The following is an 18,556-nucleotide window of genomic DNA, read 5'->3' on the forward strand; positions in this document are numbered from 1 at the left end:
CAATAATTAGAGGAACAACCAAAGTATATCAAGAACTTTCACTTTAACAAACTATCAACTAGAAAACGCAAAAAGTACCATGTTTCGAAGAATGCGGTCATAGTGAGAGAAGGGTTGAGCAAAGGAAAGAGAGGGGTTGAGCGTGGGGCTGTGTCGCCGAGGAAGAGAGAGGGACGGTGGCGCGGGGCTGTGTCGCCGGGGAAGAGAGAGGGACGGTGTCGCCGTGTCGCCAGGAAGAGGAAGAGACGGGGAGTAAAGGGAAAACGGGAAGGAGAAGGGGAAAGGAAAAGGAAGAAAAAAAAAGAAAAAAGAAAAAAGAAAAAGTAAAAAGGTTATTAAGGGTAAAATTGGAAAAAATTTAAAAAAAAGGTTAAAAAACAAAAACTTTATTAGTAAGGTTAAAAATCAAAATACCCTTCTTTTAAGGGTTATATTATCAAATTTCTCAATTAGAAATGAAATAAGCGGTGAAATCAGGAAAGAATTAGATTATTTTTACAGATTTTTTTATTTTTTTACATTTAAATAAATAATGACTAATAAAATTATAAATAATTAAATTTTAATTTATTTTTTTTCTTTGAAGAGTTTTTAAGCTTAATTCTCGCGTATATCTATATTTTGTCTATAATTTTAACAGATTTCTTTCATTCTTCAAACAAATTTAATTTGACTTAAATTTATTAAGTTTTGAAAATTAAATCAAAATATAATTAAATTTTAATATTATTTAATATATCTAAATCATAGATATTTTATTTTATAATATATGAAACTAATTTAATTCCACTTTAAAATGCTTAATTTTTTCTTATAGAATCAATATAATAAAGTCTAAATAGATTTTTTAGGTATAAACGTTAAAATATTGATATCGTATCGTAACTTACGAAAATCTTAATTAACGACAATATTCTATATGAACGATTTGTATTTACGAATGATTTTCCTAAGATAATTAAGGTTTATTTGTGGAATATAAGTAATAAATAATTAATTAATTTTAAAAATTAATACAGGTAATTAAATATATATTTTATTATTTGATTTTTCAGCTTTATATATATATATATATATATATATATATATATATATATATATATGAAAACAAGTTATTCTACTCTTTATTTCAACTTTTTTATTTTAAAATAATTAATTTAACTATTTTTATTTTAACAATTATTAGTTATTAGTTTATCTTATCTTATTATATGGGAAGATATTTTATAATAAAACCTAAATATGCATAATAATTTATTTTTAACTGGATACAAAATAAATATTTAAAATATTAAAATAAAAAACTAATATATTCAATAAATATTTTTTATATTAATATTTTTATAAATATATATATATATATATATATATATATATATATATATATATATATATATATATATATATAATCTTTACACCAAAAATAATTAATGTATTTAACAATAAATTGTAAATTATATTTAACCGGAGTTTAGACTTTGTTTGATTTAAAAACATGACAAATATAAAGAATGATATTTTTTTTGTTTGATCAAATAATTTTTTATTATGACAAGAATTTGCAAGGATATATTCATAGACATCTTGGAGCTCCTTTGATTTTTAATTTTTTTTTGGGTGTTTCTTAGAATTTTATCTCATTTTTTTTTATAAATTTTATCTCTAACACGTCATTATAATTATAACCCTTAAATCACTTATTTCATAATTTAAAATATCAAAAATACTCTTACTTTATTTAAAAAAATTAAATTTTAAATACAAAAATACATGATAATAATTTAATAAATTAAGAACTTAAATAACTTATATTTTTCGTTAAACAATTTTTTTTTTGTTTTGTTTTGAAAAATTCATTAAAAAAAACCAAATTGTGACAACCCCAAATGACAAGAAGGAAGATCTCAAAGCCCATCTCATAATCCTTTAATATAAATACTATCCACAGAGATGGACTATAGTAGTTAATGTATTTTGACTAAAAGTCTCACAAATGATTTATATAATATGAAACAGATTATACTTATTTTGATGATAATTTAATTTTAATTTTATTATTAGATCCAATAAAAATAAGACTTGAACATTGAGAGGCACAAATCCAATTAAAGACATTCTTACATATATGATTTTAACTAGGTTCTTTACAAGTCATTTATCTATTATGACATTATAACACATTTTTAACAATAATAGTCAAAAATACCTTTTATTTTTTAACAAAAAAAATTAGTTAAATTTTATAACATACATTTATTACAACTAATAAAATTATAATGAAGATTTTGATTTCGTACTTTATTTACACTAATTAATAAGATTAGTCAAAACTCATTAATAGATTGAAAAAAGTATCAATTGACTATTAAAAGTAATCAAATCTCATTAATAAAATCCCATATTTATTAATATTAAAAAATATATTATTGACTATTATATTATATTTCAATAAAATATTATTAATATTTTTTACCCAAAATGTTGATAGAGGAAATTACCTTATGTGAAATATCAACATTATAAATAGTTTGTTTCCCTTAAATATTCATTCACAAATACAAAATATTAACTAAAAGATAATCTATTTGGCAATGAAGGGTTCTTTCAGCATTGTTTGCTTCTTATTTTTCTTTATTGGTGTTGCTTTGATCATCTCCACTACAGGTGTGAAATTTACTAATTAGCTTCACTTATAAATAATTTGCTAATTTTATGTTAATTATATATTGATTTAATTTGATTTTAAGTTTTAGGATTGCAAATTGATCAAAAAATCACGAGAAACACAAGCGATGAAATAATTTGCCAAGAATATCCTATTTGCAATCGAGTTTGCCGTATGTTAGGGTTTCCAAAAGGTGGAATATGTGTTGTGAATAAGAGTTTACCAGATTGTCTTTGTACTCCCAGTTAATGAATTTTATTTATAAAAATTGTGATTGTATTAACTTCAATTTCAATTTGTTAATGTGGTTGAGTAAGATCATATTTATATTGTTAAATGTAAATGTGATTGGATTGTGATCCCATTGTTTTAGAGAAATCAATTATGTTTAATAAAAAAATTTATGCAGGTATGAAATAGTTGTATGTGATTTAAAAAGATTGATCAAAGAAGTTTAAAATAAAATCTCAAAAGAAAATGGTAAATTACAAAAATAAGGATATCGATACTTCCAGGGTCATCAATTTTTTTATATCATAATTAACCTCTAAATAGTTTTTATTTTTATTTTTATAGATTTTAATAAATATAATACTATATTTACTGTTCACATTAATTATCCCGCTATTTCAATTTAGATTACATGTCTTTTTAAAATGTAAATTGAAGTTTTTTATTTTATAACTTTAGTACTTATTACTTAATTTAATATATAAAAGACTTATTATAATCACTTATTTGTATATATTTAAGTAAAAATATGATAAAAGTAATAAATTAAAATATCAAATTTATTTTAAAAAGAAAAAATAAATCTAAACCTTACTTAAAAAAAAAAAATCAAAAGTCTATTTTTATCTGTATTAGGTTTTTCATTTTTTTTACAAACTTCTTTCTTTTACTGTTTGATCATAATTTATCAAAATTTTAATGTTTTAAAATAAATTTCAAATATTATAAAATAAAAATGTTAAACTAATTATAAAATTGAGAGTGAGTGAGAATATATATATATATATATATATATATATATATATATATATATATATATATATATATATATATATATATATATATATATATATATATATTATTTCTCATACATTCTCTCTAATTTAACAAATTATAACTCAATATAAAAGTTAAAAAAATAATAATATTTATTTTAATTATTTTTTATTTAATTCAATATATTAAATTATATAATTTAATATAATTAATATATAAGAATATAATAGTGTATTTTTTTTCTTAATTATCATATCTATTTAATTAATTAAGTATTTAAAATTGTGCTTTCATTCAACATTCAAATTTTAATTTTATGAGTTTTATCAAATATTGTTGTAGTTAGAATTTAAAAATAAATAAAATTTATAGAACAGTTTAGAATAAAATTTTGTTGATAAAGAGAATGTGCTGTAATAATGTTAAAAAAAAATGTTTCTGAGAGATATCTTAAAACTTATCAAAGTCATATAAAATAAAAAAATATGTGTTAGGGTTGAAGTAAGGGTGTGAGTGGGTTCAGTCAATTTTTTTATCGAAAAATTCATCTCAATCGTTAGTGTCGATTTTTCAAAATCTTCATCCGTCGGTTGGAGGTTAAAGATATGTTCGATTTAGTCGGTTATAAATCGGTTCAATCGGTATATCACTTTAATAGTTTGAAAAATAAAAAATATATATAATATAATAAACCAAAATATGAAAAAGTTAGTTTAGCTTTATAAAAAAATTAAAATATATAATATAATAAATATATGTATGCCAAGATTCAAATCTGAAAAAAAAAAAATTAAGTTAATCATTTACCACTAGACTAAAATGACATATATATTTATAAATATATCTAAAACAGGTATACATCGATTACTTGGTTAAACCGTAAAAAAAATAATAGGATATATTCGATTGATCGGTTAAGCCATCGAGTTTTATTATATAAATCGAAAAAATAGGTTAATCATTTACGACTAAAATATAAGGATATATATATATTTATAAGAAAAAAACTCATTTACACATATGTATTTTTATAACTAAATAATTTAACGTATAAACTAATAAATTTTTTTCTTTAAACGTATTATCAAAAATTGGTTCATTTAGCTTCTTTTAATAATCAAAGTTAATTTTTTATATGATTAACGCATTTTCACACGTTTTATACATTTTTGGCACTTTTAACACGTTTTAAACATATTTAACACATTTTAAACCTATTTAACACGTTTTTCACATTTTTGGCACGTTTAACACGTTTTTGAGATGTTTAACACGTTTAACACATTTTTCGCACGTTTAACATGTTTTTCACACCTTAAACACGTTTTCACACGTTTAACACGTTTTTCACATTTGTGGCATGTTTCACACGTTTAATACGTTTTTCACATATTTAACATTTTTTTACGTTTTTTGGCACGTTTAACACGTTTTGACATGGTTAACACATTTTTCATACGTTTTACACATTTTGGCACGTTTAACACGTTTTTAACATGTTTAACACGTTTTTGGCACGTTTAACACATTTTTGATAAAATTAACACATTTTCACGTTTTTGACACGTTTAACACATTTTTGACATGTTTAACACGTTTTTAACATGTTTAACATGTTTTTCACGTTTTTGGCACGTGCGAAAAACGTAAAAAACATGTTAAATATGTTAATAACATGTTAAACATGTAAAAAACGTATTAAATGTGCTAATACATGGAAAATTTTAAACATATTAAATGGGTCAAAAACGTGTTACACGGGTCAAACACGTGTTAAACGTGCCAAAAATATGATAAACGTGTTTAATGTGTGAAAAACGTGTTAAACGTGTCAAAAACGTGAAAATGTGTTAAACATGCAAAATATATGAAAATTTGTTAACTGTGCCAAAATGTGTGAAAATGTGTTAAACATGTCAAAAATGTAAAAATCGTGTTAAATGTGTCAAAAACGTGTTAAACGTGTTCAATATATAAAAAAACATGTTAAACGTGCCAAAATGTGAAAACATGTTAAACGTGTGAAAAATGTGTTAACATGTGAAAAACGTGTTACATGTGATATAAACGTGATAAACGTGTTTAATGTATGAAAAACGTGTTAAACGTGTCAAAAACGTGAAAAATGTGTTAAACGTGAAAAACGCGTTCAACATGTAAAAAACATGTTAAACGTATCAAAAACGTGAAAAACATGTTAAACGTGTCAAAAACGTGAAAACATGTTAAATGTGTGAAAAACGTGTTAAACGTGTGTATTGTATGAAAAACGTGTTAAATATATCAAAAACGTGAAAAACGTGTCAAAAACGTGTTAAACTTCTTACCCAACTAACAAAATATCGGTTCAATATTTTAAATCTTAAATTCCAAAAACAAAATATTATCGATTGAAACTTTAATAATGTTTTAAATAATAAAAAATAAATTATTTTGTTAAAAAAATATAAAAAAAGGTTGGAATTAAAATTCCGACCTAAAAAGATTGGAATTGAAAACTATAAAATTACACTATATTAAATTTTGGAATTCTAATTTCAATTTCAATTCTTAATATTAAAGTATTTATCAAACATAAGATTTGAATTAAACTTGTGTCCAATTCCAATGTCAATTCCAAAATTACCAAATACACACTTATAAAAAAATGTGATTTTATTATTAACTTCAATTTCAATTGTGTACTAAGATCATATCTATGTTGTTAAATATAAATGTGATTGATTTTGATCTCATCATTTTAGAGATGGATAAATTATTGTATTATGTTAAATTTATTTTTTTCTATGATCATAATTCAACAATTTTTTAATATTACTAAATTAATTTTAAACTGTATTTAAAAAAGTTAAAATGTGATTGTATCTAATATATCTAATTTAATTATAAAATAAAAAAGGAAAGATATGAGAAATATATATTGTTTAATAGATTAAAAATTAATAATTTAATATAAAAGTTTAAAAAATATTTATTTTAATTATTTTTTATTTAATAAAATATATCAAATTAGATAATTCAATATATTAAATAATATGTTTGATTAATTCAATTTTTTTATATGAACATATTTAAATTATTATGTATTTAGAATTTTCTATTTAAATTCAAATTTTTATAAATATATATATATATATATTTAAATGAAGGACATAAACATTTCTTATTATATAAGTTTTCATAGTTTGATTAGAATTTAAGAATTATGGAATTTATTTTATAATTTAAAATAAAATAAAAATTGATAGAGCAATTTTGAAATTTTCATTAAAGAAGAGAAAGTGCTGGAATCATGTCCAAAAACAGTGTTTCTACATATATCTCGAAACTCATGGAAAGTGAAATAAAATAAAATAAAATAAAATAAAATAAAAGACAAGTGTTTCATTAAAAACAAAAAAAACATATGGGTGAAGCAGAAAAGGCCACCAATGACCACTAGTTATAATCCACACATCATACTACCGACATACCGACCAAAAGATGGGCCTATCAACAACTATTCATGTCAAACGGTTACACGTGTCTTTCTTCTTATGTCGGTATCCATCGCTCATCATGCACAAACTTCTTCTAATTATATATATAAATATACATATACACTCTCACTTTAATTTACAACAACATCATTAACCGCACAAACAAGAAGATAGAAATGACTTCCAAACAAACCCCACAGGCCGGTGAGTCGAAGGATTACACTATTGTCAACAAGGCCGTCGAGGCGAAGGACTTCACGGTGAATAAGGCCGGCGAGTATATGGACTTCACGGTGAATAAGGCCGTCGAGGCGAAGGACTTCACGGTGAATACGGCCGGCGAGTATAAGGACTTCACGGTGAATAAGGCCGTCGAGGCGAAGGACTTCACGGTGAATAAGGCCGTCGAGGCCAAGGACCTTACGGTGAATAAGGCAGGAGAGTATAAGGACTTCACGGTGAATAAGGCCGGCGAGGCCATGGACTTCACGGTGAATAAGGCCGTCGAGGCGAAGGACTTCACGGTGAATAAGGCCGGCGAGGCCATGGACTTCACAGTGAATAAGGCCGGCGAGTATAAGGACTTCACGGTGAATAAGGCCGTCGAGGCGAAGGACTTCACGGTGAATAAGGCAGGCGAGGCCAAGGACTTAACGGTGAATAAAGCCGTTGAGGCGAAGGACTTCACGGTGAATAAGGCCGGCGAGGCGAAGGACTTCACGGTGAATAAGGCCGGCGAGGCAAAGGATTACACGATGAATATTGGGTATGATTTTTCTTATACCAAAATTTATTTTTCAGCTTTATATATATATATATAAAAATAATCAAATCTCATTAATAAATTTCATATTATTAATATTAAAAAATTGACTATTCTATTATATCTCATTAAAATATTATTATTATTTTTTACCCAAAATGTTAATAGAGGAAATTACCTTATGAAATATCAACATTATAAAATAGTTAAACAAATACAAAATATTAACTCAAAGATAATCTAGAGAGAAAAATTTGGCAATGAAGGGTTTCTTTTAGCATTGTTTGCTTCTTCTTTTTTTTTATTATTGTATTGCTTTGATCATCTTCACTACAGGTGTGAAATTTACTAATTGGGTAATTAACTTATACATAATTTACTAATTTTATGTTGATTATATATTGATTTCATCTTATTTTGATTTTTAGGAACGCAAATTGATGACAAAATCACGATAAACTCAAGAGTTATCGACTAATGTTAGGGAGTACACCAGATTGTCTGTACTTCTAGTTAATAAATGATTGTATTAACTTCCATTTCAATTTCAAATTTAATCTTATCATATTTATATTGTTAAATGCATGCAAATGTGATTGGATTATGAACCTATTATTCCAGAGATGATTAAATTATGTTTAATAAAAAAAATAGAGCTAAAATTTATGCAGGTATAAAATAATTGTGTGTGATTTAAAAAGATTTGAGCCTTTAAATTAAGATTTTCTAAAATATAATTTCAAAAGAAAATGATAAATTACAAAAATAGGGTTATCAATTGTTTTAGTTCTTTAGAGTTAGAGATAATTGATATAGTTTGAGTTTATTTATTTATGATAAATTATATCATAATTTACTCTAAATAGTTTATTTTTATTTTTATAAATTTGTATAAGAGAAAAAAAATCATCAAAAGTCTATTTTATTTGTATTAGGTTTTTTTTTCCTTACTCGTGTTACAAACTTCTTTCCGTAATTAAATTTTTAATGTTACAAAATTAATTTTAAATATTATAAAATAAAAATGTTAAAATTTATAAACTAATTATAAAATAGGAAGAGAGTGAGTAGGATATATATATATATATATATATATAATATTAGTTTTAAATATTAATTATCATACCTATTCATTAAGTATTTAAAGTTTAATAAGTGGTTAAGTATTTAAAATTGAAGGTTCATAATTCATATATTAATTTTGATAGTAGAATTTAAAATAAATGACATTTAATTTATAATTCAAAATAAAATAAAATTTATAGAGTGATTTAGAATAAAATTTTCTTCATAGAAGAGAATGTGCTGTAATAATTTTTGAAAAAAATGTTTAGAAGATAAACTTATCGAAAGTCATATAAAATATAAGATAATAATTAAAAACACGTGGTTAAAATTAGGGGTGTTCAATATTTTGTTGAAATGAATATCTGACTGAATTTCATTTTCAGTTTTTAAATCGAATTTCAAATCAATTCGAATTTAAATACGGTTTTCGAATTGATTTTCGAGTTTGAGTTTCAACTCGAAAATCAAACCGAAAACCGAGTTATAATTTAAAATAGAGGGCCAATATCAGTATTCCATCGATCACTGGTTATAATTTTTGGTCAAAATTTGTTTTATCCAACTCAAACCAATTGCTTAATATACAAAATAAATACTATGGGCAGAAAAATTTGAAAATCAAATCCATTTTAAATTAATTGACAAAGAATGTAAAGAAATTCAGACCATTTAAGTAATTCTCGGTCAGGAGGATTTTATTCACTTTAAAATAAGATTTAATTAGCCTCAAATATTTTATATGTAAAATAAATATAATGAGTGCACATAGATTTGACAAAAAAAAAATAAAATAAATAAAAACTGTTTTAAAATGAAATGTCTGAGAAGCAAAGAAAAGTCCAATTTAGGGTTCGGTTTTTGTTGTTTTTAAACATTCTCCTTCAATTGTTCTTGTTTATTTTTAAACATAAATCATTTTAGACTCAAATGTTCAAAACACAATATAAACACAATGAGTGCAAAAAAATTCAAGATTAAATCAAACTTAGATAAAATTGACCGATCATGATTTAAGATTACCCTTTTAGGATCGATTTGTTTTTTAGGTCAGATGGTTTTGATTCGTTAAAGTTTATGTTATTGTTTTATTTAGCATGTTATACCATATTTAGGGACGGACAAACTATTCGATATTTCGGATCGGATATCACATCTTTTTTCTAAAAAAATTTGTGATCTGTATCCGATCCGGTATCCGACCCGAAAACACCGTATCGGATCAGATCAGCCAGCTAGATACCCGCCTATTCGATTTTTTTTTCATATTTCTATTTTTTTTCTTAGGCTAGAAAATAGGAACTGGTCCATTAAGAATCACAATTATGAATTCAACTCATAACTTACGTATCAAAAATATAATTCAAATTCTAAAATGAAATCAATATTTTTTTAAAATAAAAAAACATTGGTTAATCCAAGTGTCCCAACATTTTATAATACTTGCAGGCTTGCAGCCCTTACTAAGGCGGACATTTTAAACTTCACTCTAGTATTTAGGGTTTGTAATTTATAAAAATATGTTAAAAACTATCTTCATAATTAAAAACTTACTACAATAATGAAACTAGCAAGCCCCTACAACTAACCAACTACTTAATTATCTGTCTTATCATTTCTGTAACCTCTGACAGCTCTTCCGGCGATCTTTTTAGTCCACAAGATAAATCTTACCTAGCTAAGTTTTTTCAATGCCTTCATCATCTTCTTATTCGTCTGATGCGATCTAAACTTTTTTTTATTGTTGTTATCGGATCAGGTTAATATCCAAATTCGATTCAGATTTTTTCGGACCAGATCAACAGGATCAACAGTTCCCTAATATAAAATAGGGCTGAACTTTTCATCCTTGTTTTTTAGTATGTATGTTTGTGTCGTACATAGAAAAATAACATCCATCGCCTTTTACGATAGATTCATTTTTAATACTTTACTCTACTCCTCCTTCATCTAAACAATCGCTTTTTCTTTAAATATTATTAACAATAAAATTAACACTAATAATATAAATATATATTTATAGTAATTTTGTTTCTTCGTTAAAAACTAACAATTTTTTCTTAATACATCATTAATAATTATATAACAATCTTCATAATTAAAAACATACTACAATAATGAAACCAACAAGTCCCTACAACCAACTAGCTACTTAATTATCTGTCATATAGTTTCTGCCACCTCCGGCAGCTCTTCCGGCGATCTTTTCAGTCCACTAGATATATCTTCTCCGGCTAAGATTTTTCAACGTCTCATTTAGGTCTCATTTAGGGGGGTTCAATATTTGGTTTGACATGAATATTCGACCGAATTCGAATTCACCGAATTCGAATAAACCGAATTCGAATTTCATTTTCGGTTTTCGAATCGAATTTCAAACCAATTCGAATTCAAATACGCTTTTCAAATTGGTTTTCGAGTTTGAGTTTCAACTCGAAAACCAAACCGAAAACCGAATTCATTTTTTATTAGTTATTCTTCCAAACTTAACTTAAGAATAAGTTCAAAATAATCAAACTAGAATATTTTGAATCAAGATTTATAATAAAAGAAAAAAATGAAACAAAAACACTAGTGGTCTAGTGATAGAATCGTACCCTACCATTGTATAGACTCGGGTTTAATTCTTGGTTGGTACATTTTATTTTGAGTTTAAAATAAAAGAAAATTGAATTCGGTTTGAATTCGAATTATTCGAAGTTCAAACCGAATATAAAATTCGAATTCGGTTCGGTTTTCGAATTGATGAAAAAAAACAAAAAATTCGAAGAAACTGAATTGAGGAACTCGAATAACCCGAAACCGAACCGATGAACACCCCTAATCTCATCATCTTTTTATTTGTCTGATGCAATCTAAACTTTTCTATTGCTGTTATCAGATTGGATCAATATCCGAATCCGATTCATTGAATTCGGATTTTTTCGGGTCGGATCGTCCATATCAACCAACAGTGTCTTTCGGGTCGGATTTTTTGGCCACCCCTAATATAAAGTAGGTGTTAACTTTTCATCTTTGTTTTTTTTTGTTTGTATGTATATTTGTGTCTTACATAGAAAAATAACATCCATCACCTTTTACAAATTAGTCAGTTACCAAAACTATGATATATATATATATATAGAATTATGTTTAATTTTTAAAGTTTTCGAATTGCCGTGTTGAGAGTTGTGCTTAATTTGGATATATGTGAGAACAAATGGATACTTGGGAAAGATTGTGGGTTGACCTGCCCATAAACTTAAAACGGTTAAAAATAAAATTAAAAATGCTATAGATATGGTTCGAACTTGCAACCTAACAAAAACAAGTACAACCTTTTAACCAACTAGACTAATAACACTTTATATTTTAAATTCAACCCAAAATTTGATAAACGCGTGACATTTTAACAATATAAGTTAACTTTTTAACTAACTAATCTATATATATAATGATGCTTAATTTTTAAAGTGTCCGGATTGACGGGTCGAAAGCTGTGATTAATTTGGATATATGTGAGAGTAAATGGATACTTGAGTCGGATAGTGGGTTGACACGCCCATAAACTTAAAACGGTTAAAAATAAAATTAAAAATGCTATAGGTATGGTTTGAACTTGCAACCTGACAAAACAAGTACAATTTTTTAACCAACTAAGCTAATAACACTTTATATTTTAAATTCAACCCAAAATTTGATAAACGCGTGACATTTTAACAATATAAGTTAACTTTTTAACTAACTAATCTATATATATATAATGATGCTTAATTTTTAAAATGTCCGGATTGCCGGGTCGAGAGCTGTGGTTAATTTGGATATATGTGAGAGTAAATGAATACTTGTGTCGGATTTTGGGTTGACCCGCCCATAAAAATTTTACCGTAATTTTTTTTCAAGATTTTTATATTATTATTACTCGTACAAATGCACGGGATTCATGCTAGTTCATTTTTAATAACTTACTCTTCTTCCTCCTTTATCTAAACAATCACCTTTTCTTTAAAAATTATTAACAATAAAATTAACACTAATAATATAAATATATATTTATAGTACTTTTGCTTCTTCGTTAAAAACTAACAATTTTTTCTTAATACATCATTAATAATTATATAACTATCTTCATAATTAAAAACATACTACAATAATGAAATCAACAAGCCCCTACAACCAACTAGCTACTTAATTATCTGTCTTATCATCTCTGCCACCTCCGGCAGCTCTTTCTCTTTCGGTGATCTTTTCAGTCTATTAGATAAATCTTTCCCGGCTACGATTTTTCAATGCCTTCATCATCTTTTTATTCGTCTGATGCAATCTACAATATATATATTTGACACACACCCATGCATTTTATGTTCTCAATTGCCTATAAAGAAAAGACAAGTAGGGCATGGACTTAATTTACACACACATATATATATATATATATATATATATATATATATATATATATATATATATATATATGACTTATGTCAAATAATAAAATAAATAAATATAAAGAATACACTACACATGCATTTCTTTCTCAAGTACATATTTTTATAGACTAGTCTATAGATCTATATAAAGTAGGGGCAGACAAACCTTTCGATTCGAACGCTATTTCGGATCGGATAACCGCATCTTTTTAAAAAAAAATTGCAATCCATATCCGATCTGGTATCCGATCACTAGCCGATCTGAAAATACTAGATCAGATTGGATCAGCCATTCGGATACCCGCCAATTCATTTCTTTTCTTCATATTCTAATTTTTTTTTTCTCATGTTAGGAAATAGAAACTAGTCCATTAAAAATTACAATTATAAATTCAACTCATCATAACCGTAATACATGTAAAAAAATATAATTCAAATGATAAAATAAAATTAATATTTTTTTTAAAATAAAAAGACATTAGTTCACACGAGTGAACTAACATTTTATAATACTTGCAGTCTTGTAGGAAATTTAGCAGTGACTAGAGCGAACATTTTAAACTTCACTTTAGTTCGGGTTTGTAATTTTTATATATATTTTATTTTATTTTTAAATTTTAAAAATTACCCGATCGACTTCGGGTATCCGAAATTTTTTTTGCCCGATCCATATCCGGTTCAAAAATCCGGTAAAAATATTGGATCGGCCGGATCAACGAATCGGGTCTTTTGGGTTGGATTTATTTGCAACCCTAACCATATTTACAAGAAATTAAGAAGAAACTAAATTAAAAGATCAAGAATCATAAAAGAATTAAAGAAGTGAAATCATACAACATGTAACCATTAATTTAATTTTTTTTTTATTGAATAGCAAAATGCAATAGACAAAATCAGTAAAGGTCAAAAATCCTTACATTAAGAATGGAGTTCTTGAATTGAAATTGAGGCCGGAAGTTCTTGAACAAGAATCTTGTGAAACCAACTTTACTAAGTTGGTGTTCTTGTTCAAGAGAAAATGATGTGACCTAAGCTTTGGTGTAAAGCAATCACTTGGGCAGCCTAGGGGCGTGATTAATGAAAAATTCGGTAGAGTTTGGCAGCCTAGTGTCACGGGCTAACTTTCGAATGCTTGATTTTCCTCGATCCCGTGCGGTCCTAGATTAGTATTGCCACAATGCTAACTAGTCAACCTGTTTGAAAGTGCAAGAAGGAAACTTTAGAGTGAGAGTGAGAGCTTGGAGAATAAGATTGAATTGTATTACTTGGTGCTTGGCTAAATGACCAAGGCTTGTTTATATACAAGGGAGGAGATCATTCTAGATACTCCTTTATCCTAGGTCTTTCTAGAGCCTTCTAATATTTAATTACATTTAACAAGTCCTAGAGAATTCTAGAGACATCTTTAAGATATTTACATTAAGTACTTCCTAGAGAATTCTAGAGAAATCCTTGGAAGGAAGGACCTGGGCACTTCTAGAATGTTCTAGAGAACTTTCTAGATATTTCTCTTTTGTGGGCTGATTTTTCCATCCAACTTAAGTGGGCCGTGACATGCTCCCCCACCTAAGTCGTGGACGTCCTCGTCTCGACCTTGGACCGATACTCTTCGATCTTCTGCTTGAATTGCCATAAGTGATCTTCACTTTCCCAGCTACTCTCGGCATCTGGTAGACCTTTCCATCGTACGAAGTACTCGGTGTAAGGTGGAACGCCCCTCCTTCTAACCTCCCTATGGGATATGATTTCTTCGATGTCTTTGTCGAAGGAGATGGTGACTGCAGTTGCTGCCCGATTCGATTCTCCCCGTCCGGCATCCTCTTCGTCTTTGTGGAATGGCTTGAGTTTGCTCACATGGAATACCGGATGGATTTTTAGTTTGGGTGGCAAATCCAACTGATAGGAGACATTACCTACACGCCGCACAATTTCAAACGGCCCCTCGTATCTTCGCACTAGCCCCTTGTGCATAGAACGGAGAGACTTAAATTGTTGCGGAAGTAATTTCACCATTACTCGGTCTCCCTCCTTGAACTCGACTGCGCGCCTTTTTAGATCTGCCCATTTCTTCATCTTCTTTGTTGCTTTATCTAAAGACGCTCGAGCAAGATCCGCTTCCTCCTCGAAGGATTTAGCGAAAGTGAAGGCAGCCGGACTTTGACCCACGTATCTGGTGGCCAAATTATGTGGAGTGGATGGCTGTCTCCCCATCACGAGTTCGAACGGACTTCTTCCGGTCGATTCACTTTTCTGTAAGTTGTATGAGAATTGCGCCGTGTCCAAGAGTTTTGCCCAGTCTCTTTGGTTGGCGCTCACGTAGTGCCTCAAGTACAACTCCAGCAAGGCATTGACTCTCTCGGTCTGCCCATCAGTTTGGGGGTGGAAGCTGGTCGAGAATGCTAGATTGGTCCCCAATAACTTGAACAGCTCGGACCAAAACTTCCCCGTGAAGCGGGGGTCCCGGTCGCTCACGATCGTCTTTGGGACTCCCCAATATTTCACCACGTTCTTTAGGAACAGCTTGGCCGTCTCGACGGCTGTGACATCGGGTGGTGCCGGAATGAATGTGCCATACTTTGAGAATCGATCTACCACCACTATGATGGAACTGAACCCCTCCGACTTTGGCAATGTTGTGATATAATCTATTGAAACGCTTTCGAATGGATATTCCGGCACTGGTAGTGGTTGGAGTAACCCGCCCGGTTGTTGCTGCTCCACATTGTCTTGTTGGCACACAAGACACGTTCGCACGTATGCCTCCACGTCCTCTCGCATCCTGGGCCAGTAGTATGAATCCTCCATGAGAGCCATAGTGCGATGCATTCCAGGGTGTCCAGCCCATCTTGAATCGTGACACTCCTTCAAAACATCACGTCGCAAGCTTCCCCATTTGGGCACGAACGCCCGTTTCCCTTTTGTAAGGAGCAACCCGTCTTCGACCCAAAACCTTCGGGTCTTGCCACTTTGAGCAAATTCCATCATGTCCTTCGCATGGGGATCTTTCTCCAGGCCTTCACGTATGCGTTCCCTTAGGTTGGTCTCGGGTTGGCTTATGGCGGCCAGCTCCGCCTTGCGGCTTAGTGCATCGGCTACACGATTGGTGACCCCAGGCCTGTACTACAATGTGTAGTCGAACTCCGCTAGAAATTCTTGCCACCTAGCCTGCTTTGGTGTGAGCTTCTTCTGCGTTTGGAAGTAGCTAGTGGCAATGATGTCCGTCCTGACCTTGAACTTGCTCCCGAGCAAGTAGTGCCTCCATGTGCGTAGGCAATGCACGACCGCGGTCATTTCTTTCTCATGGACAGTGTATCGACGCTCTGTGTCATTCAGCTTCCGGCTCTCGAATGCAATAGGGTGCCCCTCTTGCATCAATACACCTCCAATGGCGAAGTCTGATGCATCGGTCTGGACTTCGTATTCCTTAGTGTGGTCGGGCAGTGCTAGCACAGGTTGTTTTGTAACTTCGGCCTTGAGCCCCTCGAAGGCCTCCACGCACCGCTCGTCCCAGCTCCATGCTCGGTCCTTCTTCAAAAGGTCGGTCAGGGGTGCAGCAATCTTGGAGTACCCTTTTATAAACTTTCGGTAGTAGTTGGCCAGGCCAAGGAACGACCGAAGTTGGGGTACAGTTTTGGGCGGCCCCCATTCTCGAATGGCCTTGACCTTGGCCTCATCCATCATGATGCACCTGGACTTCACTCGATGACCCAGGAACATCACCTCATCTTGGGCGAAGGAGCACTTTTCCAGCTTTGCGTATAGCTCGTTCTCGCGCAAGGCCTGGAAAACCAATCTCAAATGTTCCACGTGCTCATGCAACGTGGGTGAGTATACCACAATATCGTCGAGATAGACCACCACAAACTTATCTAAGTAAGGGTGGAAAACCTTGTTCATTAGAGTGCAAAACGTGGCCGGTGCATTCGTAAGGCCGAAAGGCATAACAAGGAATTCATACGATCCGTACCTGGTTACCATAGCGGTCTTGGGCTCGTCTCCCTTGGCAATTCTCACTTGCCAATAACCGGATCGTAAGTCTATCTTCGAGAACCACTTGGCTTCTCCAAGTTGGTCGAACAACTCACCAATGAGAGGAATCGGGTACTTGTTCCGAACGGTGAGTTTGTTGAGTGCTCTATAGTCCACGCACATCCTCAGCGACCCATCATGTTTCTTCTGGAACAGCACCGGGGCACCATAGGGCGATTTGGATAGCTGGATCATGCCGGCATCGAGCAACTCCTTCAACTGCCTTTGCAGCTCCTTCAACTCGGGCGGTGCCATCCTATAGGGCGTGCGAGATGGCGGCATAGCATCGGTCACCAACTCGATCTTGTGGTCCACGTCCCGTTCTGGTGGTAATCTCCTTGGGAGTTCATTGGGCATCACATCTTTGAACTCCTCCAGCACCGCCTGGACCTCCTTGGGTATCTCCCCTTTTCCTTTGGGCTCATCCTCATCATCCACCATGGGAAAAGCCGCAAACGTTTCTTCACAACGTTTCAGACCTCGGCTGAATTGCATCGCCGAGAGCATTCCCTTCCCCTCGGATTCTCTCTTTGTTGGTATGGCACTAGTCTTCTCGTGGTCCAAGATAATTAGAGAATCAGAGTAAGGAATGATACAAGCACGTACCTGGTCGAACCATCGCAGCCCCAACACTATGTCGTAATCATCCATAGGGACTACGGTGAAAGAGACCACTCCTTTCCAGTCCCCGATCTGAGTTGGTACGCTCTTCGCCTCCCCGGCCATCGGCTTGGCTGTTGTGTTGACGGCCTTGATGGTCCCCTTTGTTGGGTTGATGTTGAGACCCAACGTTTTGGCCACACCTTCATGCATGAAGTTGTGGGTGGCACCCGTGTCGACTAGTGCTTTGACGCGCTTTCCTCCGATCAAGGCCTCCACGAACATCGAGCCCCTCTTTGTTCCCTTGACCGGTTGCACCACACTAGCCTTGACCGCATTAAGCAATTTTAGGGATCCCATTTGAGTCCCTTCTTCTTCATCGGCTGGCTCGGTCCCTTGCACAGCCGCAACCTTCTTTCCTTTGAACGGGCACATAAATTTCAAATGGTTAGTAGCACCGCAAATATGACAAGCTCGCTTACCCGATTCTTCGGTTTGCTTCCCCGAGTTGTTGTTTGGATGCCACTTCTTGGGTGGG

The 18,556-nt window shown here is 30.9% G+C and overlaps 1 protein-coding gene across 4 annotated transcripts; it reads left to right on the forward strand.

Annotated features, from left to right (window-relative positions):
- Positions 1-7,281: 7,281 nt before the first annotated feature.
- Positions 7,282-8,539, forward strand: LOC124920174 (late embryogenesis abundant protein ECP63-like). 4 transcript variants are annotated; one of them, XM_047460599.1, is made up of 3 exons: positions 7,287-7,685; positions 7,719-7,918; positions 8,344-8,539. In XM_047460599.1, the coding sequence occupies exons 1-3, from the start codon at positions 7,329-7,331 to the stop codon at positions 8,354-8,356; spliced, it is 570 nt and encodes a 189-aa protein (XP_047316555.1). In that variant the 5' UTR covers positions 7,287-7,328; the 3' UTR covers positions 8,357-8,539. The 4 variants fall into 4 exon arrangements, with proteins under 4 accessions (XP_047316553.1, XP_047316555.1, XP_047316556.1 ...); XM_047460600.1 differs by having other exon boundaries at positions 7,287-7,421; positions 7,455-7,918; XM_047460601.1 differs by having other exon boundaries at positions 7,314-7,421; positions 7,521-7,918.
- Positions 8,540-18,556: the final 10,017 nt, after the last annotated feature.

The sequence above is a fragment of the Impatiens glandulifera genome, chromosome 1 (assembly GCF_907164915.1).
Source record: "Impatiens glandulifera chromosome 1, dImpGla2.1, whole genome shotgun sequence".
NCBI classification, from domain to species: domain Eukaryota; kingdom Viridiplantae; phylum Streptophyta; class Magnoliopsida; order Ericales; family Balsaminaceae; genus Impatiens; species Impatiens glandulifera.

What these genes read in the sequence shown, in the direction of transcription:
- LOC124920174 (XM_047460597.1), top strand. Translation starts at nt 7,329, where the DNA reads ATGACTTCCAAACAAACCCCACAGGCCGGTGAGTCGAAGGATTACACT.